The sequence below is a fragment of the Caretta caretta genome, chromosome 3 (genome assembly GCF_965140235.1).
Source record: "Caretta caretta isolate rCarCar2 chromosome 3, rCarCar1.hap1, whole genome shotgun sequence".
Lineage (NCBI taxonomy): Eukaryota > Metazoa > Chordata > Testudines > Cheloniidae > Caretta > Caretta caretta.
Window position 1 is genome coordinate 40,256,669 of NC_134208.1, and position 24,478 is coordinate 40,281,146.

A 24,478-nucleotide genomic window follows, 5' to 3' on the forward strand; every position below is an offset into this window, starting at 1 on the left:
TTGCATGGAGCTCTCAGCAATAATCACCTGAAACTGCTCTTTGATCTGATATGTTCAATAAAGGCATTTAACTTACAGTAATTGCCATGAGGGCTTGGTAACCAGCGATCCTAAATTGTAGGGTTGCTGATGAATATGATTTCCATTCAAATAAATCCAGTCATTTCCAGTCTTTGTTGTTTGCTGTCATTTTAGCGTGCTGCTGTCTGCCATATTTGTTAAAAGCATTGAAAACCAGGGAATTTGGGGATGGCTGAGAAAATAAAAACTCCATGTCTTTAGAGGACATATAATATTTTTTGTCCACCTGTTTGTGGGTATTGTGGCTGGGTCTGCCATATAGTTTTTCTTGGGTGACGAGGCCTCATTGATGGGGAGCGCAATTCTGGCTGAGGACAACATCTGTAAGATGTCAAGCAGTTTGTGCTGTGACTCTGATTTCTTCAAGCGGGATTTGTAGTGAATCTTCTACTCTCTTAAAAGAGGTCTTGGAACTGTTTCAAGTTGTCTGCTGTAGTTGGTAGAGGAAGCATAACAGCTTCATCAGGAGAAGAAGAAGAAATGTGGGTTGCAGGAGTAGCCTCCTTGTCTAGCCTCTCCTCCTGTTCCCCAAAGATCTCCACTTCAGGATCAGGGGATCTGGCTAATGAAGCTGAGGGAGTTCACCTTCCTTTATCCCTTTGGGTGACCCTAGAGGTCCTCAAGAATTGGTGTCTATATGCCACTCATGGATCCCAGTATGACCAGTGAGGTGGTACAAAGGGCAGGCATGATGGCATCCACGGGTGTCCATACCAACTGTGGGGGCCATGTCTCCCCTGATGGTAAACTGAAGGTGCATCAGTTTCTAGGTGGCTAGATCCATGGTGTTGTAATGGAGAGCTTTCCAGACACTTAATATAGGTCATCCTCATCATGCTCTTTATTGTCACTTAACGGGGTAGAGCAGTCATGGATGGTGGAGGAGATTGTCTCAGCACCGTATGTAAGTCAGGGGAATAGGACGTAACTGGTACCATGGTCAAGTTGGTGCCTAGCAAAGGTGAGTCAGGCATCTCTGAGATCATCAAGTCTTTAGGGAACCAAAATCCCTGTGATACCAGCACAGCCGGCGGTACCGCTGAGGCTGGCTGAATAAGAACTGTTGAAGTGTACAGAATCAACGGTACCGGAGGTCTTTTGTGCTCCAACAAATGACCAGCAGATGTTGTCCTAGACTTCTGCGGGGCTGAAGTACTCATGACTGAGACTCTGGAAGACTCTGTCAGTGCCACTTTAGAGGAACTAGACCACTATTCTTTGCTGCTTCTTTCCCCTGCCAGTACCAATTTACCCAAGCCTGGCCCTTAGGATCTTCGGGCTTAGCAGTGGTAGTGGTACCTGAGGATCCTGCAGCTTCATGGGTACCTAGTGGTGGGTTGGGTAGTCGACCTTGTCAGGGTCTCTTTCTCTTGGCTGATTCCCTATTCAGGCAACTTGTTGCCTGTTTGAGACTGAGAGAAATCGAAGGATTTCCTCTTTGAAGTCATCAGAGAGTACTTAGCCCATGATGTTGACAGAATTGGCCTTGTCATGGATCACTGTACAGCGGGTCCTGAGTCCAGGGTTGGAGGCTGGTCGGAGTGAGCTTTCCATCATGAGCAGTCTTAATTTTTGCCCATGGTTCTTTCCAACTCTCAATTTTAGTTTGAGGCAAAATGTGCACTTCTGAGACATGAGAGACTCTCCAAGGCAATGAATGCAGTGGGAATGGCCATTGCTGATAGGAAAGGTTTCTTCACTGGAGAGGCAACGTTTAAATCCAGGGGAGTTGGGCATACCCTTTTAGGGTTCACAACCTGAATGGGAAGAAACTAAGGAGAACTAACTTAGGCTTGGACAATAACTATTCTACAAGTAAAGTCATTTTTTTGAAGGGGGGAGAGAAATGAAAAGAAGGCAGTATTAAGACTAACTAACGGAAGCTCTATTACTACATCTAATACTGAAGGAAACAAACAAGAAAACACTAAGAAACTCTGTTAATGGGATTTGCTAAGGCTCTCTCTCAGGCCAAAGGCAGTTGAAAAGGAACTGAGGGCAGAGCAAGAGACTGGGAGAGCACATGTGCGAGTCAAACAGACACAGTTATCTAAAATCTCCGATCTGAGGTGCAGGGACACGAATACACCTACAGTAGAGTACCTATAGGGACACTACTGGAAGAATCACCTGAGCTTTTCGATTTGATAAATGTGGAAGGCTGGTGTGTGGCCTGGTGGTTAGGGTACTCGAATCAAGAGTCTGCTGTCTGATTAAAAGCATTGTTTTTCATCCCAGATCACTCAGAGCAAGGATTTGAACTTGATTCTCCCACATTCCAGACCAGTGCCATAACCATCAGTCTATACATCATGAAAGTCTCTCCCCCTTTTCCCCAGGAAAACTTTTTGAAACTGACATGTCTCCATGAAACTTTTCAGCTTTGACAAAATAGTATATTTTGGCTAAATGAAATTTTGCTGAAAATGTTCAAACCAGCTCTAATTGCGAACAGCTCTTCTTGCACACCTTGAAGATCCTGCACAGCCATGTGTGGGCCACTCACTATTTGGTCCTTAATATTCTCTTGATTTTTCTTTGGCATTTGCTAGGGGGGCTTTTAAGAGAAAAACAAACAAACAAAGTAAAACTTACCTCTCCCAGGCTTTGAAGTTCTGGGGGCTTGCAAAAAATTGACAATAGCAAATGTTTGCTGAAACTATCTGGCTCGAAGAAGCTGGAACACCTCTCCCCTCCATATCTTAGGACACTGTCCCTCTCTTGCATACCAGAGGTGAAAGTCTCTGTCTTATACTCCTTAGGAGCTGAGCAGCTTATAAGATGCATGATTTCAAGGCTCCCACTTGTGCTCCTTACCAACTTAGCAAGGAAGTCCAATGTAAAATGTACTGCACATGCACAGCATGCATCTTTGAAAAGTTCATGACTTAATGAATTCAGAATTTAACCAATACAAGGCACTTCTGCTCAATGAGGATTATGATTATTCCAATTATTATGATTATTATGATTATTCCAATTTTCAGTTTTCATAATTCAGCAATGTTGGTTATAGGGCTGTTTCAATAAACGTTCCAGGATTTTTGATGTATTTAAAATAAAGGGGAGAGTATAGCCCTCAACTCTCCTCAGAATTCTAAACAGATAAACTCTTCTTGCTAAAACTTAAAAACAAAAAGCCCACCTAAAAACACTTATCATTTGGGACCAGACCCAAGGTACATCTAATCTAATATTCTGTCTGACAGTGGCCAGATACTTCACAGAAAGAACGCTAAAAACCCTAACACAGGCAGAGATGGGGTAATCTGCCCCCCTTATGCTAAACTGTAACAGAGCATAAGGTCTAATGTCTCATCCAAAATTTACCATTAATAATGATCACTTTGCATATCCTTGTTATCCATATAAATGTTCAATCCCTTTTTGAATCATGTTAGATTCTTGGCATCAGTGATTTCCTGTAGCAGGGAGTTCCACAGTTTAATCTGTTTAATGTGTGAAAAAGTACTCCTTTTACTGGTTTTGAATTTCTCACTTTTTAATTTAATTGGGCAGTGACCACAAGCCTGGAAAATTTCAACCTGAAAAGTCAAAATTTTGGTAAGTTTTGAGAACTAAAAACAGGATGTTAAAATGGAAACTATGAAGAAAATGACACTTATATTAGTTACCCCAGTCGTATTACTAAAAAAACAGGGTTTGCTTTATTTACCCACATGGTCTGGCTGTCCACTCACATTTATTACTCCTGAGTCTCATTCTGCAACACTGCTCTTAAACCAGTTTTCTTCCATCTTATATTTTAGTATGGCATTACTGCATACACTCATACACAAATACACACTTATAACCTTGCATTTATCCACAAAGAACTTTATCTGATTGAAACTGGCCCAAATTTCATAACTCTCCAAGATCTCCTGCAGTTTTATTTTATCCTCAACTGTGTTTATAATCCCAGTTAGTTTAACAGCAGCAGGTTTGATTAGCGTACAATTGATCTCATATTGCACATCATGTATAAAGATATCAAACACCATTGACCCCAACTGGCTAAACCATTAAATGTTTCTTAGGCTTGTTTTGTTTGCAGTACTTGACTTTTTTGCACAAAATGCACGGATTTTACAGTGGCTACAGTGAAAACAAATTAAGAGATTAAAAACAACCTTCTCCCCACTTCTAATTCATATTAAATACTTCTTTTTTTTTGAATGAGGAACTTCTTATCATGATTTTTGGGACTAGACAGTTTACAAGACAATATCCTTGTATCGTAGTGTGTAACCTAAAGGTACATTTCAATTTTTAAATAAATGGCTTCAAAATACTATTACAAATTGTACAGAAGAACAACAAACTTTGAATAACCAACAACATCTCTCAGTTGTCACTATTTCCTTAACAATCTCATATATATTTGTGTTTTCCTTTAGATAGAAATTCTTCCCTACTGCATAAAATTATTCATGACAAATGACAAAAGTTAAGATGCTCACATGAAGCAATTTCTGCTATGCCAACAAAACAGTCTTTAAAAAGTGGGACACAAGAACTTTCCCACTTTCTAAAAATCAGTCTCTTAAAAAAAAAAGACAAAAGGATTAATGCTGTCCACTATCACCATCACTGTGTATGGTGAATGTGGAGCCTCTTGAAGAAGCAATCAGCAAACATTTGGGAATTTCTGGAAGTGAAGAGGAGGAATGGAACATAAGGCATTTTATTACAAGGGATAACCAGTTAATGAATCTTATTAATTAATGAGTATTTACAAAAATTGTGGAGAGGAGTGAAATATTCCCTTTGTCCTAATTCTATTCTAATATGCCAATGTTTAAATGGAGCTTGTCATGGCTGAAAAAGAGACAAAACACCAAACCAGCAACTCAGTTAATTAAAATGGATTAAGGCAGTGGTCCCCAAACTTTATACTCATGCCCCTCCTTACCCCTGTCTGCATCCCCCCCAAATCAGGGATGGGAGCAGGGATATGGCTCTGGGAGGGGGGGACATGGACAGTGTAAGGGGTCTGACCCTGGGCCCATAACTGGAGGAAGGGGTAGGGCTGGGAGTGGAGCCTTGGTCAGCAGCTGGGACCCAGGGTATGGGGCCGGAGCCATGAGAGGAGCTGGGTGGTGCTCCCCACCCATGGGGGCTGGATTGCGCCCCAGCTGTACCCCTCCAAACATTACTTGGGGGCTCTCCACAGTTTGGGGACCTCTGGATTAAGGGTTAGAATTCAAACTGTCAAACAAAAAGGAGAGAGACAAGGTAGATGAGGTAATATCTTTTATTGGTCCAACTTCCAATAGCCTTGTTCACACTGAGTAGCAATTTACTCTGCGACTAGTCCCACAGAAGTCATTGAGATTACACATGGAGTAAAATGTTCTTCCTTGTGAGTGAGGGTATCAGAGTCTGGCCCCTTTAAGTATGCAGCAACTTAAAATTGAGCTGCGCTGTTTTAAATGAATACTGCACATGATCAAATCCTTTTTATGGTGAGGGAACAGACCAAGTATTAAAACGGAAATATTATTACAAGACATGGTTTAGAGTTTCCAACTGTAGAATTCTATCATACTCAACACAGCCTTTCACTATTGGCTCGTTGCGGTCATTTCCTACTTGGACAGCACCTTTTCCATTCCAATCCTAACTGCATAGAGGACAAAACTGTCTAATCCACCTAAATGTTGATTAATTAAAAATGAACTAATATTACAGTATAGAGAAGATGTTTGTGGAAGATCAAATACATTGATCAATGTTCTACCATTATTAATACAATGTTCTTCCATCTGGAACAATTCTATAAAATAGGTCCCAGAGCTGGGAGGAATGGATATGAAACTATTTCTATTATACATCACACTCTCTTCCAATCACTCAGTGCTCTCCATCCTCTTACACTGTAACGGGCCCATTTTACCAGCAACAGCATGTTAGTAAATGGATAGGAACCATGGACCACATCCCATCCAGTCCCAACATGCCTGAGGTGTGCTGCCAGCAGCACTGACTAATTCTCCTTTCCTGTGTGCTGCCAAAGTGCAAGCAGCCAAATTAAAGCTGCTGGCTCATGCAACCTTAATTTGGACCCTTTGTGCACGTTCTTTATTATATAGTTTTTAATTCCATGAACACAAGTATGCTGTGCTTAGGATTCCTGCCTCATTCAGTGCACAGGATGGACAGTGCTCACTTAATAAGCAGCTATTCAATATTTTGTTTTCTCCTAGTTTTTCACTGTGCGGTGCAATGCCTTATTTTCTGCGCACTATTCAAACCTTGCTCTGAAAAAATAAATTATTAATTTCCTCATGGGCTTTTCTACGGTGTTCCTCACTATAGCATCCAACTACTTCACAAACATTCACAAATGTTCGCAACACCCTTGTGATGTGAAGGCGTGGGGAACGGAGGCACAGGAAATCAAGGTCAGAAGTGTCAACTGATTTTGTGTTCCCAATCTGAGATACCCAGTGCTTGACTTTTCAAGGAGTTTAGCATTGTATAGCACTTTATATATTCAAAGCATAGCTCCCACTGACTTCACTTATCACCATCATTATATGTATTGCAGTAGAGCTTAGGAGTTCCAGTCATGGACCTGTACTCCACTGTGCTAGGTACTGTGCAAACAGAGAAAAGAACGGCCCTGCCCAAAAGAGCTTACAATGTAAGTATACGACAAGAGTCAATCAATGGAGCAGACAGACCAACAGGGGAGTACAAGGAAACTATGAGATCATTTTGGTCAGCATAATAAACTGTCAAGTTTGTAGGCCTCACAGGAAAGAAGAATTTTATTGAAGGATTTGAAGGAGGACAATGAAGTGGCTTTGCAGATGTTTGCAGCTGTGAGTGCTCAACATTTCTGCAAAACAGACCCCAGCCTCTCAAGTCAGGTAAACAGAAAATGAAGAACAAAATTAGTGACCACCTGTGAAAAGTTTGATTTAAGTGACTTGCCTAGCATAAGAACTCTGTGGCAGAGGCAGTCATAAAATTCAGATCTTCAGGGCAGCATTCAGCTGCCTTAACCAGGAGACAATCCTTTCTCTTCCAACAATACCCTGCTTCCTTCACTGCACACCTTCCCACTTCTGCAAAACCACATTGATCGATCCCCAGAGTGGTCCATCCTGTGCACTGAATAAGATGGGATCCTGTGGAAAAAACAGGATGTGATCATGTAATTAAAGACTTTCATTCAGCCCCCTTATGCATATGCATTATGAAAGTTGCACTGGTAAGTCCTAGTCTCATCCCTTCATATTCCTTATGTTGGGTCCCGGTTTACCTCTTCACTCCAAGCCTTGGTGCCAATATGGGGGTTATTAACGGCACAGGAGAGACAGGTTCCCTGAGCTCACTTCTGGTGCCCAGATCCACTCTTGCCCGGAGTAGCCACTATAGGGAAAGTCAGACTTCACTCTGTAGCTCTGGGCTGGAGGGAGCCTGCACAGTCCAGTCACACACAGGAACTGTGAGGAGATGGAATCTTTGGAGATGGTAGCTATTAAACTCTAGCAAATCTCTACCGAGCATTGCGAACTGCAATATTTCAAAGGTTTATAACTTTGACAAATTTGGACAGATTTTCACAACGACCACGAGAGACACATCCCTGACACAAACGCCAGCCCTTGCCAAATTTCAGGTCCCTGCTACAGTGCATGGAGGAACTTATTAGAGCTTTCTAAAGAAAAAAGATAATCAGAATTTTTTAAAAATAAATTTATAAATATATATGTAATTTAAAATTATTTAAATGTTTAATAAAACAGCATGGCTAGAAAGGAGATGTTCTCAGAGTTTTAAAAACAACTTTATTTTCCTTAAAAAGAAAAGGAGTACTTGTAGCACCTTAGAGACTAACCAATTTATTTGAGCATGAGCTTTCGTGAGCTACAGCTCACTTCATCAGATGTATACCGTGGAAACTGCAGCAGACTTTATATACACAGACTTTATATACACACAGATATATACATATATATATACATCATGTATGTATATGTATATATCTGTGTGTATATAAAGTCTGCTGCAGTTTCCATGGTATACATCTGATGAAGTGAGCTGTAGCTCACGAAAGCTCATGCTCAAATAAATTGGTTAGTCTCTAAGGTGCTACAAGTACTCCTTTTCTTTTTGCGAATACAGACTAACACGGCTGTTACTCTGAAACCTGTCTTTATTTTCCTTCTTGTCTTTCTCAAAAACAGCAGAACTGTTGTGGCTGAACTTTCCAAAAAAGTCAGCCTGCGGCAGGTCACCCAGCATGGAAAATTTCAGCTCAAGTGATTAAAGTTTGGCAAAATTAAATGCAACTAAAAAAAAGGTCTTATATGGGAAGTGTTGGGCTACCTTACCAACAGGTGGTGCTATAAATTCCACCTAGAATACATTCTGACACTCTGCAAACAATAATGGCTAAGAAGCACATTTTCTAGAAAGAAATTACCAATAAACATTTAAGTTTAATGTACCTCTTGAATCTTTGAACACCTAGAAACCATCCCATATGTCCCTAATCCCGCAAAAAGATGCATCTGTTTGCACAGATCCAACTGCCGATTCAGGCTCTATGTTAAATGATTTGGTTGATGCATGTCCACATGTAAGATGTTCCCAACCAACCAAAATACAAAATCAAAGTACTTTTATATTGCTCATTATCTTTTGGAGGACAGTCAATGATATGAAAAATACTTCAATTACCTTGCTGAATATACAGCATGTACGCTGCTATTTCTGAACATTCGCTATTCAGTTTACAGTTGGTATATTAAATTTTAACTCTGCACAGATGGACACACACACATGCTTTATTTCCTGTTCTTCCCAGGAAGGATATCTGTAATCCAGTAGTGGAATAGAGAAGAGATTATCTTGGCATGATCTGAAAAGAAGAAAACAAATTCTTCCTGAAATATTTTTGTGGTATTTTTCAGCAATCAAATACCTGAAGGTTAAAAAAAAAAAAGCTTTATAAACATATGTTTTCATCTGACATTACCATTTAAGAAAAAAAAATAACCCTTGGAGCTTGAGACACCAATATAAATTTGAAGACGACAGACCAAATTCATTTCTGGAATAAGCAAGCGCGACTCTTCATAGATTAGTTGCTTGTACCAGGGCTGACTCTGGCCTTATACTGTTTAGTGCAACCACTGAATTATTTCGTAATCAACAACACTGAAAAGTGGATTAAAATGACACAACCACAAGTGTATAGTTGAGGCTGAAACAGTCTGTGATCTGCATCATTTCCTTAGGTATTCTCTGAATGGAGAGTGATTTCACCTACCCTTTATTTATTATTATTTATATTACAGCTGCATTCAGAGCCCCAACTCATAGAATCATAGACTAAGGTCAGAAGGGACCATTATGATTGTCTAATCTGACCTCCTGCACAACGCAGGCCACAGAATCTCACCCACCCACTCCTGTAACAAATCTCTAACCTATATCTGAGCTACTGAAGTCCTCAAATCGTGGTTTAAAGACTTCGAGGTGCAGAGAATCCTCCAGCAAGTGACCCATGCCCCACGCTGCAGAGGAAGGCGAAAAACACCCAGGGCCTCTGCCAATCTGCCCTGGAGGAAAATTCCTTCCCGATCCCAAATATGGCGATCAGCTAAACCCTGAGCATGTGGGCAAGACTCACCAGCCAGACACCCAGGAAAGAATTCTCTGTAGTAACTCAGATTCCACCACATCTAACATATCATCACAGGCCATTGGACATATCTACCGCTAATGGTTGAAGATCAATTAATTGCCAAAATTAGGCTATCCGATCATATCATCCCTTCCATAAACTTATCAAGCTTAGTCTTGAAGCCAGTTGGTCTTTTGCCACCACTGCTTCCCTTGGAAGGCTGTTCCAGAACTTTACTCCTCTGATTGTTAGAAACCTTGGTCTAATTTCAAGTCTAAACTTCCTGATGGCCAGTTTAATCCATTTGTTCTTGTGTCCACATTGGTACTGAGCTGAAATAATTCTTCTCTCTCCGTGGTATTTATCCCTCTGATATATTTATAGAGAGCAATCATATCTCCCCATAGCCTTCTTTTGCTTAGGTTAAACAAGCCAAGCTCTTTGAGTCTCCTTTCATAAGACAGGTTTTCCATTCCTCAGATCATCCTAGTAGCCCTTCTCTGTACCTGTTCCAGTCTGAATTCGTCTTTCTTAAACCTGGGAGACCAGAACTGCACACAGTATTCCAGGTGAGGTCTCACCAGTGCCTTGTGTAACGGTACTAACACCTCCTTATCTCTATTGGAAATACCTTGCCTGATGAATCCCAAGACTGCATTAGCTTTTTGCACAGCCATATCACATTGACGGCTCATAGTCATCCTGTGATCAACCAATACTCCGAGGTCCTTCTCCTCCTCTGTTACTTCCAAGTGATGTGTCCCCAGTTTATAACAAAAATTCTTGTTATTAATCCCTAAATGCATCACATTGCACTTTTCACTACTAAATTTCATCCTATTACTATTACTCCAGTTTACAAGGTCATCCAGATCTTCATGTATGATATCCCAGTCCTTCTCTGTATTGGCAATACCTCCCAGCTTCGTGTCATCCGCAAACTTTATTAGTGCATTCCCACTTTTTGTGCCAAGGTCAGTAATAAAAAAGATTAAAAAAGACTGGTCCCAAAACCGATCCCTGAGGAACTCCACTAGTAACCTCCTTCCAGCCTGACACAGTTCACCTTTCAGTGTGATCCATTGTAGTCTCCCCTTTAACCAGTTCCTTATCCACCTTTCAATTTTCATATTGATCCCCATCTTTTCCAATGTAGCTAATAATTCCCCATGTGGAACCATATCAAATGCCTTACTGAAATCGAGGTAAATTAGATCCACTGCGTTTCCTTTGTCTAAAATATCTGTTACCTTCTCAAAGAAGGAAATCAGGTTGGTTTGACACAATCTACCTTTTGTAAATCCATGTTGTATTTTGTCCCATTTACCATTGACCTTTAACTACTTTCCCCTTCAAAATTTTTTTCCAACCCTGTGCATGCTACAGATGTCAAACTGACAGGCCTGTAGTTACCCGGATCACTTTTTTCCCCTTTCTTAAAAATAGGAACTATGTTAGCAATTCTCCAGTCATACGGTACAACCCCTGAGTTTACAGATTCATTAAAAATTTTTGCTAATGGGCTTGCAATTTCATATGCCAGTTCCTTTAATATTCTTGGAGGAAGACTATCTGGGCCCTCCTGATTTAGTCCCATTAAACTGTTCAAATTTGGCTTCTACCTCGGATGTGGTAATATCTACCTCCATATCAACTGAGCTTGTGCTAAGCAATGTGCAGCTATATAAAAGCACAGTATGGCCAGAGCTTCAGCCTTAACACAGAGATTCCCGTCTATTTAACTATATTTTTGATAGCACAGCAATGAGTACCGTAGATATACCTATCACATTTAAGATGCTCTATAAAGTCATTTTAATGCAGCTTTCCTATTTTATTTCCTTTTGTATGAATAATCTCCAAAATTTTATTTTGAATAACTTGAAGGCATATGTATTAATTTGAACGCATATGTACTGTACCTAGGTGCAGCATAACTATTACTTTTCCTGGCCTGCAAAACACAAATGAAATATTTTTAGAGGACATCTCTCCAAGAAAACCAGCAAAAAGTAGCTTTCAGCTCTTTAGTGAGTGATAATTTCCTAGGCAACAAGAGAGGAGTCTATTTTAGACTTGATACTCGCCAACAAAGAGAAAATGTTAACAGACAAGGGAAGGGAGCTAATGAGTAGAAACTGAAGAGGTCATATATCAGGGAATAATGACATTTTTCTATTGGATAATTACCTATGCTCTTAACACACACTCAGAATTAGGACTAAGAATCACTCATTCTAAAATTTGTAATTCCCAACAGCATATAAAAGCTTTATCTTCTAGTCACAGACCATTTTTTGTCTCATGCACAATAAGGTGACATGAAGCAGCTCAACCTCCCCTCCAACATAGACTCACAAGCAGCATTCTGTTTCCCACACTTTCTGGAAGAGGTGACTGAAACTTCTATGAGAGATTCCTTTATATTTGACCCCTATCCCTACCCTCTTCAGGTGTATGGAAGATTTTGGGTAGAGAGGGCTAGAATAGGGGTCTCCAAAGTGGGGTGCGTGCACCCCAGGGGGTGCGCGGCAGAAGGAGTGCTGCCGGCACGATGGCAGCAGCGCTCCCGGACCTTTGATTCTTCGGCCGCAGCTCAGCTGTTCCTGCTCTGTCTTCGGCAGCACGCTGGCGGTAACTTTTTTTTTTTTTTTTGGTGCTTCCCTAGAGCTGGACCTGGGGGTGCGTGATCCAAAAAGTTTGGAGACCACTGGGATAGAAAATGGTACACGTTTTTAGTGAAAAAATTCAAAAGAAGTGAAAAATGTTAGGTTTTCCTTGCAAACATTTTCACAATTTTTTAAATTTTGAAAATGAACAAAAATATTTTTAGAAAAATTGCCATTTTTTAATCTTATTTTTAAAAATGAAAATTTTTGATCACCTCTAACTTTGGGGTGATTACTGAGGTGGAAACCATCCAACTCCCTCAATCTGCCTCCCCAATCCCCTTCCTCTGGTTCTGGAGTGAGCTAGGGGACCACCTCTATATTGGTTAGAGTGCACCACATTATCATAGGCGTCCTGGATTTCCCCGTCTCTTTTCAGGTACGTTTCCTCACTTGGTACGAAGTCCTAAGGGCCAGAGAGAGAATGACAGCTTGAAGTGCGCATCTCTACAGTTTCACTGTCCTAAGTGGTCTCTGCCATGTCCTCTCCCTGCAACTCTGATGTGTTTCCCACCTCCTCTTCCGGACATCTCCACCACCACCATTGCATGCTCTGCCAAAGAATAGGAACTAAGAACTTAAAATAAAATGTAAATTTCCTTTTTCTTCTTTTCTTTTTTCTTTCTTCTGTCTACTGAACAATACCTCCCAATCACAGTAATGTTCTGGGAGGTGTGGAGAGAATTCCAGATAAATGCTTTATTCAATTATCTTTTCTATAACAGGGTAGAGCAATAACACCATTATAAAGTTCAGAGATGAGGAAGATACATTATTATGTATAAGGAGAGGGTCCGCGTAAAGACTTTTATTCATTCTTCTTCATGACTCCCCACTGCAACATCCTTCATTAAAGGAAAAATACCCCCCACAATTTATTAGCCATTTGACCCAGGTGTCTTACACTGAATCATAACCACAGGGAAAAGGGGTTCTTTTGTTAACTTATTGCTTCTTGAAGCACAAGAGAAAAAAATGGGTTTGTTTTGCAAAAATAAGCCTCTTTGCTAATACTAATAAAAACTGTTTTCTTTTAATCAAGTTAATGAGGAATTACCCTTTATTCTAGGGCATCACAGCCCAGTAAAAAAACAAACAAAAAAAAAAAACCCACACTATAGAAACAAAGGCAAGAGAATCATATGAGCAAGTCCTGATGGAATTTAGATCTCATGTTTGGGAAATATTGGGGTTACTAAGAAGTACTCTATGTTTTATCTTTTTGAATAGCCCTGAATTGTGTTTCTGTAATGAGCAGCTGGAGTTTGCTGAGGCAGCGAACTTCTGTAATAGCTACAAGGAAGGTTGTCTGCTTTTATCAGCTTTCTATTGTAGATTAAATCTGGGGTTTTTTGGACTATGAAAGAAAAAAGTTTATTAATTAAAAGGTAGAAAAATAAATACATAATTAAAAAATTATGTCGAAAGTAATTTCTTACCATTACATTGTAGCTCTTTGAGATTTCAAAAAATAAAGTTAAAAAGTGATTACCTCTGCTGAGGTAAGTTAGTATAGAGCAGACCTTTAAATAACAACACTTAAAATACAGAAGGCTGGATTCTTCTCTTACACTGGTGTACGTGAGGAATAGAAATTTGATTGTATTGACCAGTGGAAAATAGGTGTGAGTGACAGTAGAACTGAACTAGGAGTGACTAAAGACATGAGGAGAAAATCAACTGGGAGAATAAATAAGGCTGTACACCAACAGGGATGTTTTCAGTCTTCTAAAAGAGGAAAAAATACTTATTTCAAAGGGCAGCTCTGCTGTGAATGCTTATTTTACATTTTCTGAGTGGATTTTTCAAAGTTAATTTGTTTTCTTTTCCTTATTCTATTCAACAGTTGTGTTTTACCAAAAAGAGAGAGACAGAGAAAAGGTGAGTCTGATCCAAAAGCCCACTGAAGCCAGCTGAAAGATTTCCATTCACTTCAATGGGTTCCGGGTCATGCGCACATTGACTATAATGACTTTGCACATGACTCAACTCTCACTTCTCATTGACTTAATGGAAGATGAATTAGGCCTTTTGTTAAAGGCCCAATTCTGTTACCCCTATTAATGCTGAGTTGTATTTTGCTTTGAGAGTATTTATTCTGAAATCAGTGGGATACACAACGTACTTAAGGGTAGCAGAATCTGGCCCTAAAATTCCAGCTCCAACTTTAAGCAGTTCACCTGTGATCACAGTGAAGGATGATTCTTTACATTTACTGTACACATGCATTTTATTCCACATGCAGATGCACTGCCAATGCACCAGGTCTTCAAGTATTGAAAAATTTCAAATGTACTTTTTGAAAGAGTAGGGAATAATAGCTGAGTTCTGGTTAATAGCCTCAGACTGTAAACCCTTCAGGACAGAGATTCTCTCTCTTCTGGGTCTGAACAGCAAAATGATGCAGAAAACCCTACTGGGGCCTTGTGGTGTTACCATCACATAAAATTATAGTAGGTTCTAATGCCCAGTCCTCTATGAATTACTGCCAGGTATCTAATGGCTACTGTCTTCACTTACTCAGTTACTGCACTACTGGAACAGAATACAGCCCTGTATTCATAACCTAAACTCTATTGCAGTGGTTCTCAACCCGCGGCCTATGGGCCAACTGTGGCCCAATCGGCACACAGCTGTGGCCCATATGACATCCTCAGGGCCATAAAGGTAGTATTTTTATATGGTGTGGATGTGGCCCACATAACACAAAGAGCGGCATATGCTGCCCACAATGATAAATAGGTTGGGAACCTCTGCTCTATTGTAATAATCTTTGTATAAAGTATGCCTTGTAAAGTATCATTTGAAAATTCATACTTTGCTGGTCAGTACTGTCCTGGTAAAATATGTGTGGCAACATTGTGTGTGAGGTTATAAGATTCCCCTGTATGATGTTGTTAACATATGTTCCAAACCCCACATCCCTGCCCAGGCAGAAGTCAGGTCTGTCCTAGACAAAGGAAGGAATGTATGCCTCCCTTAATTTGCATTTAAGCAGTGAAGAGAGTCATCGAACAGGGAGGGAAAACAAAGGAAGTTCAAACAGGTGAAAAAAACCCAGCAGGGAATATCTTTCCACATAGACCCTTTGTCTCCTGCGTCTCAGCTGGAAATGTTTTCCAAGAGGGGAACTGAAACTATAAAAGGGAGGGAAAAACACTACAAGGGACCCCTCTCTCTCCTGGCCCATCTTATTCACTACATCTGAAGAGACAAAGGAAGCAGCCATTGGACTCTGGGAGAGGGGTCCTGACCTAAAGAGTTTGGCCAGTAAGACTGCTGAAACACGTAGTGAGAAAACTTTGATTTGAATCTAATATAGTTTGTTAAGTTAGGTACCAGTAAGCTTTTTATCTCTATTTTTGTTGTAACTACTTCTTTCTTTGTAGTTAATAAACTTGTTTTATTGGTTTATCTCATCCAGTGTGTTCAAGCTGAAGCATCTGGGTAACTCCATTTGGGGTAACAAATTGTGTGCATATTATTTCCTAAAATGAGTAACGGACTTAATATATTTGCATTGTCCAGGAGAGGACTGTGCAGTACAGGACACATTTCTGGGGGGAAATCTGGGAGTAGGACTGTGTTGGTGTCACCCTGTGGTAATTTTTAAGACTGATAAGAATCAAAGGTGTGCCTGGCTGTCTGCAGCACACACAGACATAGCTGGGATTGAGTTCCATGCTGGAGGCTGTTTGTGAGCAGTCCAGGTTGGCGGCTACAGCAGCAAGACACTGGAAAGGACACCCCAGGTTAAATGGCAGGGATGACACAACTACTCATTCATCTGAATTGTACCTTGATAGGTCACAACTACCACTATCTTACTCATTACTTTTCAAGATGCTTTAAAGCACTATACACAATGGTATAAGTATAGTTCACAATACTGGTTTCTTATTCTAAGCATTGAGAAGAAACAGGGACTAAACCTATTCAAATAGCTGATCTCTTCCTATGCAATTCTGAGAGCCTTCACCTCTCACTAACTTCTTTGAGAGCTGAGGACACTCAGCACCTTACAGTACGGGTCACTATTGTGGTTTCATATCAGTCATAACTCTTCCCCCCGACAAAAAGGCAAATTAATGTCTTCCCCGTGAAGAACGATGCTTTCATAATCTAGTAATAATCTTACTTTCACCATTGTGTAGTTATTTAGTTACTGTTTTGTCCCTGTATGAGAATCATGACAAATTTGAATATTTGAACATTTCTAAATGTTGAGAAGAACATCAGCAGTATGATGAGTAAACTGCACATACCTGGCAGCATCATGGAATGTTCTTGGAATTGTTCCAAAATGCCCTTCAATCTCTCAATATCCTGCAAAAGTACAAGGGATTTCATCTGATGTAGAAGTGTCACATCTGAGGAAGCCATGCTGTGAGATTCAAGATGTTGTAAAATCTCTTGGACAGTTGCTGAACTCATAGCTGAATCCGTGCATTTTGATTTAGCTGAACAAAGAAAGCCAAATAAATTTAGGAACTTTCTCCATGTTTATTGAAAATTTGTTAATTACCTTTACTTTTAAAATACATTTCCTTCCTTTTTATTTACACTTCCTTAAAACCAATACCATGCTGTACTGACATGCAGCCTGTTTCTTCTTAACATGATGGGTAGGAAGATGCTGAATATGAAAAGTAAAGACGACGCCAATAGGATTACCAATGAATTGTGAGGAATCTAAACTCGCTACCTAGCTTTTCTAATAAAAACAAATTGTGATTTATGATAAAGTAGGAAGGACTAGGGAAAAAACTGTACTATAGTCAAAGCAAGTGTCTCTGTACAGTACCACACACATATTTTTATGGATATACATATACAGAGAGAGGGTCTGCTGTAAAGCTTTTTGGGAGACAACTGATCATCTTATTCCTGTATATTAATATTTATGCTTTGAAAATATATATTATAGCATGCAATAAAACTAGAAAGGAAACTATGATTTCTCATACTGTGCTGTTGCTTCTCCTAACTTCTCCAATGCCAGTACCTTTGAATGGTTTGTCCCTATAAGCCCCTCGAGACAGGATTTCTTTAAAGTTAGCTTTTCTAATAAAAACATTTGTAAGTGATGTGTTTAGATTCCTTCTAATTAATCTTTCTAACAGAAATATAAAGGTATAATGCAACGTGGTCATTGGTAAAATCATGCTGAAAGCAGTGGCTTCCAATTTTATCTAAAGATGGGGAGGGATGTGGGGTACCCAATGAGAAAGACTGTGATAAAAGCAAACAGCATAATTTCAGATCTATATATAAACCCCCATTTGTCTAACAGGCAAGTCAGTCATACCGTGATATGTAGATGCGACATCTAATCCATAACATAGATTTGCTTTTGCCTGACAATTTCTCTTTTGTGAATAACCAGGTCCATGTTGGGTTTACTGTCTGCGCTACAGTTTTGGAGTTAGGGCCAATCTGTCAATCACTGACAGAATTTAGCTTTGCCTATTTTGGAAACTGACAGTCTGAATACTTTTTGTTAGAACTGTGCAGCCAACACAACTATGGGAAAGTGAACAGGATTCCATTCTGGCTCAATGAATTGTTAACTAAGAGTCAAATTCTACTCTCAGGGTACATTTGAGCTGGGAGGTGAGTGTCTCAGCTTGTGTAGATATACCTGCACTAGCTCTGCTCGAGCTAGCATGCTGAAAATAACAGTGTAACTGGGGTACCATAGGTAGCAGCTTGGGCTAGCTTCCCGAGTATGTATCTAAGGTGTCTGGGTGGGTACACAGGTCTACATGAACTGTGAATCACAACTCCCTGCTCAAATTTAGATATACTCCTAATTACAACAGTGTAATTCTAGAGTAACTCCATTAAGGTCAGTTGAATTACTTTTGATTTACACTGATTTAAACAAGAGCGTAATTTAGTCATAAATTCTAATTGCAAAATCTTTATTACTGATGACAATATATGAGCCTGAAAAACGGTGTTTGGCTTTCATATAACAGGCTTAGGCCTGGTCTACGCTGCCACTTTACAGCGCTGCAAATTTCTCACTCAGGGGTGTGAAAAAACACCCCCCTGAGCGCTGCAAGTTTCAGCGCTGTAAAGTAGCAGTGTAGACAGTGCACCAGTGCTGGGAGCCACACTCCCAGCCACACTCCCAGCACTGGCAGCTATTCCCTTCATGGAGGTGGGTTTTTTATAATGCGAGCAGACCTCTCTCCTAGCGCTGGTGCCACGACTACACAGCCACGTTAAAGCGCTGCTACAGCAGTGCTTTAACATTGCTAGTGAAGACATACAGACCTGAGATAGAGTAGACATCTTTTTACATGTAATCTGAACAAATTTTATCTGAAAATCATTGAGGAAAAAATAAATATGAATTCCCCAAATGCCATTTTTACAGTCATTTTTCAAAGATGTTCTATACCTTAAAGGTGAATTTTATGAGACTGGGGTCCAACAGCTTTGGCTTACGATAGACACTTTATATGCAGGCAAACTATTTAAAATTCTCCACATAGTTCCACCAGGAATGTCAAAGCTGTGAGTTGTGAAAAGGTGACATTACATGCCCTAGTTTTAAAGCTATGTTCTGGATCCCAACAATGTAAACAACAGTATTTTGCACTTACAAAGCATGTTCCATTCTTCATTATACTAAATTGCTTTAGAATATGCACAGGGAATCACTTCACCCATAATTAAAATCACTTCACTCATCACTAGTTACTTCTGAAGTGGATTCATGACAGAAGCTCCATAGAACAATACTATAATAGGACAAGAAAATAATATTGTGTCCACTTGAAACAATAGGGATGTGCCTGATCCCAGTCACCTGAATTAGAATATAATAGGACATCAGATCTAACACCTTGATAGTCTTTTGAAGGGTGCTACAGCATCTTTAATTGCCACAGGTTACTAAAACCTGAGTTATGCATCTCATCCACAAGATCCTTAGGTCCTCCAGTAAAGCTCCTACTGCTTCCCCATTTTCTCTGAGTGACTGGTGAGTTGGCAAGTCATTGTAGCTCTCCCTGTACATCACAAATGAATCAAGAACAGTGGTACTTGTGGCACCTTAGAGACTAACAAATTTATCTGAGCATAAGCTTTCATGGGCTAAACCCCACTTCATCGGATGCATGCAGTGGAAAATACAGTAGGAAGATATCTATCTATCTATCTATCTAGAGAGATATCTACACACACACACACACACACAGAGAACATGAAACAATGGGTGTTATCATACACACTATAACGAGAGTGATCAGTTAAGATGAGCTATTACCGGTAGGAGAGAGAAAAACAAAAACAAACAAAAAACAAACCCCTTTTGTAGTGATAATCAAGATGGGCCATTTCCAGCAGTTGACTATTTCCACCATGTTTATTTTTCCCCCATTCTGTTCCTCACAAGTTCTTGTCAACTGCGGGAAATAGCCCATCTTGATTATCACTACAAAAGGGTTTTTCTCCCCCGCCCCCTCCTGCTGGTAATAGCTCACCTTAACTGATCACTCTCGTTATAGTGTGTATGATAACACCCATTGTTTCATGTTCTCTATGTATATATCTATATATAGAGCTATATATAGATATAGATATCTTCCTACTGTATTTTCCACTACATGCATCCGATGAAGTGGGTTTTAGCTCACGAAAGCTTATGCGCAAATAAATGCGTTAGTCTCTAAGGTGCCACAAGGACTCCTGTTCTTTTTGCAGATACAGACTAACACGGCTGCTACTGTGAAACAAATGAATCAGACACTGGAGAAGGGGGAGGCTTCCTGAAAAACAGGTTGGAAAATAAGGACAAGAAAACTCAGATTAGAACAGCAATTACTTCTGTAATTTGAATGTTTCTGATATCAAGCAATTCACCTGGATGTTGATTCACAGAAGAAAAAAAAAAACCAATTTGGATGATTTAGCACTTTTTACCGAAGGTTCACAAAATGCATGACAAAATATTATACACATTTTAAAGATGGGGAACCAGAGATCTCATCTTTTACATCTGTGCACCTACTTGCATATTTAGAGACCTAAAAAAGGGAACTGAGTTTTAGAAGTGCTAAGCACTTGCAACCCTTACTGACTTCAATGCAGTTATACTAGCAATGGATATAGCCCATTTTATATAGAAATAATAAGCGTATTTTTCCCTAATTTCAAGCTGTTATTGTTACTGGAAAAAAAAGGTTGATACATACTGTCAGCAAAATAGATTTCTTGTGTTGCCTGCAAGAAGTCCAGAATGCCATCTGCTTTTTCATATATGTCTTTAAAGTCTGCTCCTTCACTGTTGTCCTTCTCAGGCTGATACGTAAAATCCACACCAGTGGTTTTTGTTAGCAAGCCAGCTGCTCTCATCTTTTCTTTTTGTCGTTTCTTTTTCATTTTCCTCTTTTTGTTTTTGCTTATTTTTCTGCCATCTGTCTGCTGCAGCTGTAAATTATCTTGAAACAGAGTCTCATGCTTCCCAGATTCTGTTTGTTCTCCATGTAAATTATCAGGATTTCCAACACTGTTCTTTCGTTTCGTCCTTCGAATGCGCTTTCTCTTGGGTTGTCCGCAAGAATCCTCTACTGTAGGTTTAAAAGAGGGATATTAACCACTTCCCCCCCCCAAATTCTGACATATATAGATACCCCTAATCTTACTCTCTTTCCTCAGTGTGGCTTGCAGTATTACGTATCACACTTCTTGAGTCCAATTGGTCCAGAAAAAGAAATGGCCTTACCCACTTTGTCTTTCTAATATCCTGGGACTAACAGAGCAACAACAACACTGCAAACATCTCCTTGAATGCATCAGACAGGAAGGCCAGTGTCTCTCCCCTTCCACTGCTGATGGAGACTTCTTTTCATCCCATTGGTATGAAAGGCCTTAAGACTCATGGCCATATTAAGTATGGCCCTACTCAGGGAAGAGGACAAAAAAGCATCCCGCCCTCGCCACGCATGGGGGCACAACATAATGATGGTGAAGCTTCTGCTAGGCTACCACTGGTGGCTGATAACAGAGCCAAGACCCCACCCATCTGAACACCAGCTAGTGGAGCTGATCAAGCACAGAAGAGCATTGTGTGCAATATCCTACAAACGATTGATGGAGCTCCTGTATGTTCCAACCGTAGGGCTGTGCCTGAAAGGCACAACTTAGTTCTCAGTCTTTGGCTCTTTCCTCTTCTCCATTTACACCACTGATAGCTTTGGCCTTGGACATCACCTTTATGGGGAAAGACATTTAAGGTAACAATGCCCTTGACTCACAATTGCTGATCTCTCTCACTGCCTCTCTTGTCTGTCATTCCCTGGCTATAACACCATAATTTCCTGACTGTTTCATTTTTTAAAAGGCTGAAATGTCAAGGGAATGAAGTCCCTCTTTTGGCTTTCATGCTCCTTTATTCAGAGCTTAGCTTTGCACCCAAACCAGAACTCTGACATCATCCATAACACCGAACTTGCCTCCTCTCCCACACATCTCCTCAGAATGCAAGTCTTGCCTGTTACAACCCACAGAAGATTGCCAAAATCCACCCTAACGTTGACTGTACTGCTGCTGAAATCCTTATTTATGCCTAAAATATTTTTCTGTCTAATTAACTGCAATTCTCTTTTATGGTCTAATGACATCCTTACTCTCAAACTTCAGGGGGCCCTGAACACTGCTGCCATTCTACTGTCTCACTTCAGAAAGCAAGACCACTTAATCCTTATTATCCTTTATCTTCACATTCTGAATTCAACTGAAAACACAGGTCCTGATTCTCTGTAAGCTAGTTTTACACCAGTGTTTCTTTGATTTCAGCAGAGTGTTTCTCTACATCATTACACCAGTGTTATGCTAGTGAATCAGGTCCACACTCTTGGTTACTCTGCACACTTTGTCCGCTTGCCTCTGACATCCACAATTTGTCCGGCCCTCCAATTTTGGCCTCTATTTTCTCAGTAGTTGGGGACTTTTCATTTGTGCTTTCATTCGACTCTTCTGTCTCGAACTCAGTTAGCTCTAGCCACTTTCTCTCTTTTACAACCCTCAATTCCTCTTTAGCTATGGATGACTCACTGCAAAGACATTTTTGATACCTTCTATGAAGGAGGCTGTGGAGCATTTCACATGCATGACATTTGAGCTAAACATCTTTATGTAGGATTTTGACATATGGGATGTAGGAAAAATACAGTCTGTAGTGCTGGCGGAGTAAAATATGAGAGCTAAAGGCAGGGATGAATGGGGGAAGAAAATATAAACAAAGCACCAATGTTGCATTTTAAGATCTACATTGGCCTTGACTGGATTAAGTTGGTAATAATAAGTAAATCCTATGGTAAAATTTGATAACTTTTCTTCTCTGAGATTACTTAACCATCTCTTTACATAAGCACATCAGTTTCGGCTCATGAAAGCATCTGTAACCTGTTTCAGCTGCCAAATGCTCCAAGACATTTTTAAGACAGCCTGAGATCACTAAGGCTCAGGGCAACAATTTCATACCGTGGAGCAAGGCACCCCCAAAAGGCTTGAAACTGCCAAGAAAATGTCTCAAAAGGGAGGAAAGGGCTTAAGATAATAGAAATTTTGAGTCAAGTCCAAAGGTTTTCCTATCCTTTGTAGCTCAGGACAGCAGGAGGTCTGGAGACAGCAGGGTGAGCAGGCAGAATGAACTGATTCTTCTCATGTATACTGGCTCCCCAATGGTGCACTTCCATTGATTTCAATGGAGTCACACCTGATTTACACCAGTGTAAGTTAGAGCAGAATCAGAGGCAGCATTTTTATAAGGTGTACTTAGTTCTCTTCATCTTTCTTAAGTTAAGCTTCCTGTCCTCTAGTCATTTCTTGTGGGTCTTTTCTGAACATCTTACAGTGTTTCTACATTTTTCTGGTATTAGAGTTCACAAAAGAACTTGCCACTTTGATTACTCCATGGTACTCCCTGCTGGCCAATCAGATATTGCACCACTGATATGACGCTCAATGGCAGAAAAAATTCAGTGTTGATAAATGCAAAGTAATGCACACAGCAGGAGGGAATAATTTGAAAAACTCAATACTAGGCTCTTAATGGACTGTATCAACTCAAGAAAAAGATCTGGTCATCAGTGTGGACAGCTCAATGAAGATCTTTGCTCAGTGTGCATCACTGATAACAATAAATAAATAAGAATGTTAGGATGGATAAGAAATGGGATAGATAATTGTTAGCATATAGGTCTGTTTGTTAGCCTGGGATTGATAGCCTAGTCTTTTGATACTCTTATACCAATATGTGTAAACAAAGGACAAAGACACTGTGATGTTGCTTCTGCCTAGTCAGATGGATCTGTTAGTACAATGGGAATAGATAAAAGCAGTTAAAATGTTACTCAGAGCACACTTTCAGATTGCCTCAACCCCTATCTCAAGGCAAAATCAAGCAACCAGTCGGGAGGGGCAAAAGGGTTTGGGGGAAGGTATAAAACACTACAAGACCAAAGAAATGCCCGTTAATGACCAGAGCACAACCTCACTCCTTACCCCTCCCATGGGGTAAAAGAAGATGTGGGATGAAGAACCCAAAATGCAACATGACCCTAAACTGTAAGGGGTGGGGCTGTGGACATGCATTTCCGGTATAATGATGCCTTCTGAGGAGCAGGGGATGAGACACTGGAAAACAAGGCTCTGCAGCGTCAGAGTTATGGAACATGTTTGCTGGAAACTAACCCCAATAAACATTGCATTGTCTACACTTCGGACTCCTGGTCTTCTGCTTTCTGTCTGCATGACAAGAACCAGGGGAGAAGGTGAAGGGAAAGCTCTCTCACAATAATAGTAAAGAAAATATTATAAAGCCATTGTATAAATCAATATCACTTCCTTTTCTGCATTAGTATGTTCAGTTCTTGTCACCCCATTTTCACTAGAATATAGCAGAATAGATGGGAGTTAGGAAATAGCAACAAAAACAATTAAGAGAATGGAAAAATCTGGAGAGAGACTGAAAAGAGTGGGACTATTTATATTACAGCCCAGATGAATAAGAGAGGCTATGATAAAAATATATGAAATAAAGGAATTATAGGGAGAAGAAAAATCA

The 24,478-nt window shown here is 40.1% G+C and overlaps 1 protein-coding gene across 3 annotated transcripts in view; it reads right to left on the bottom strand.

Annotated features, from left to right (window-relative positions):
* Positions 1–5,324: 5,324 nt before the first annotated feature.
* ERICH1 (glutamate rich 1) overlaps positions 5,325–24,478 on the bottom strand; it is a 114,318-nt gene continuing 95,164 nt past the window's right edge. Inside the window, exons 4-8 of one of the 3 annotated variants that reach the window (XM_075126449.1) lie at positions 21,493–21,621; positions 20,604–20,978; positions 16,662–16,856; positions 8,779–8,959; positions 5,325–7,220 (exon numbers count right to left, since the gene is read on the bottom strand). In XM_075126449.1, the coding sequence (XP_074982550.1) occupies positions 8,886–8,959; positions 16,662–16,856; positions 20,604–20,978; positions 21,493–21,621 (773 nt within the window). In that variant the 3' untranslated portion in view covers positions 5,325–7,220; positions 8,779–8,885. Of the gene's footprint in view, positions 7,221–8,778; positions 8,960–12,275; positions 12,803–16,661; positions 16,857–20,603; positions 20,979–21,492; positions 21,622–24,478 lie in introns of those variants that run through there. The other 2 variants (XM_048845348.2, XM_075126450.1) reach the window with 2 other exon arrangements.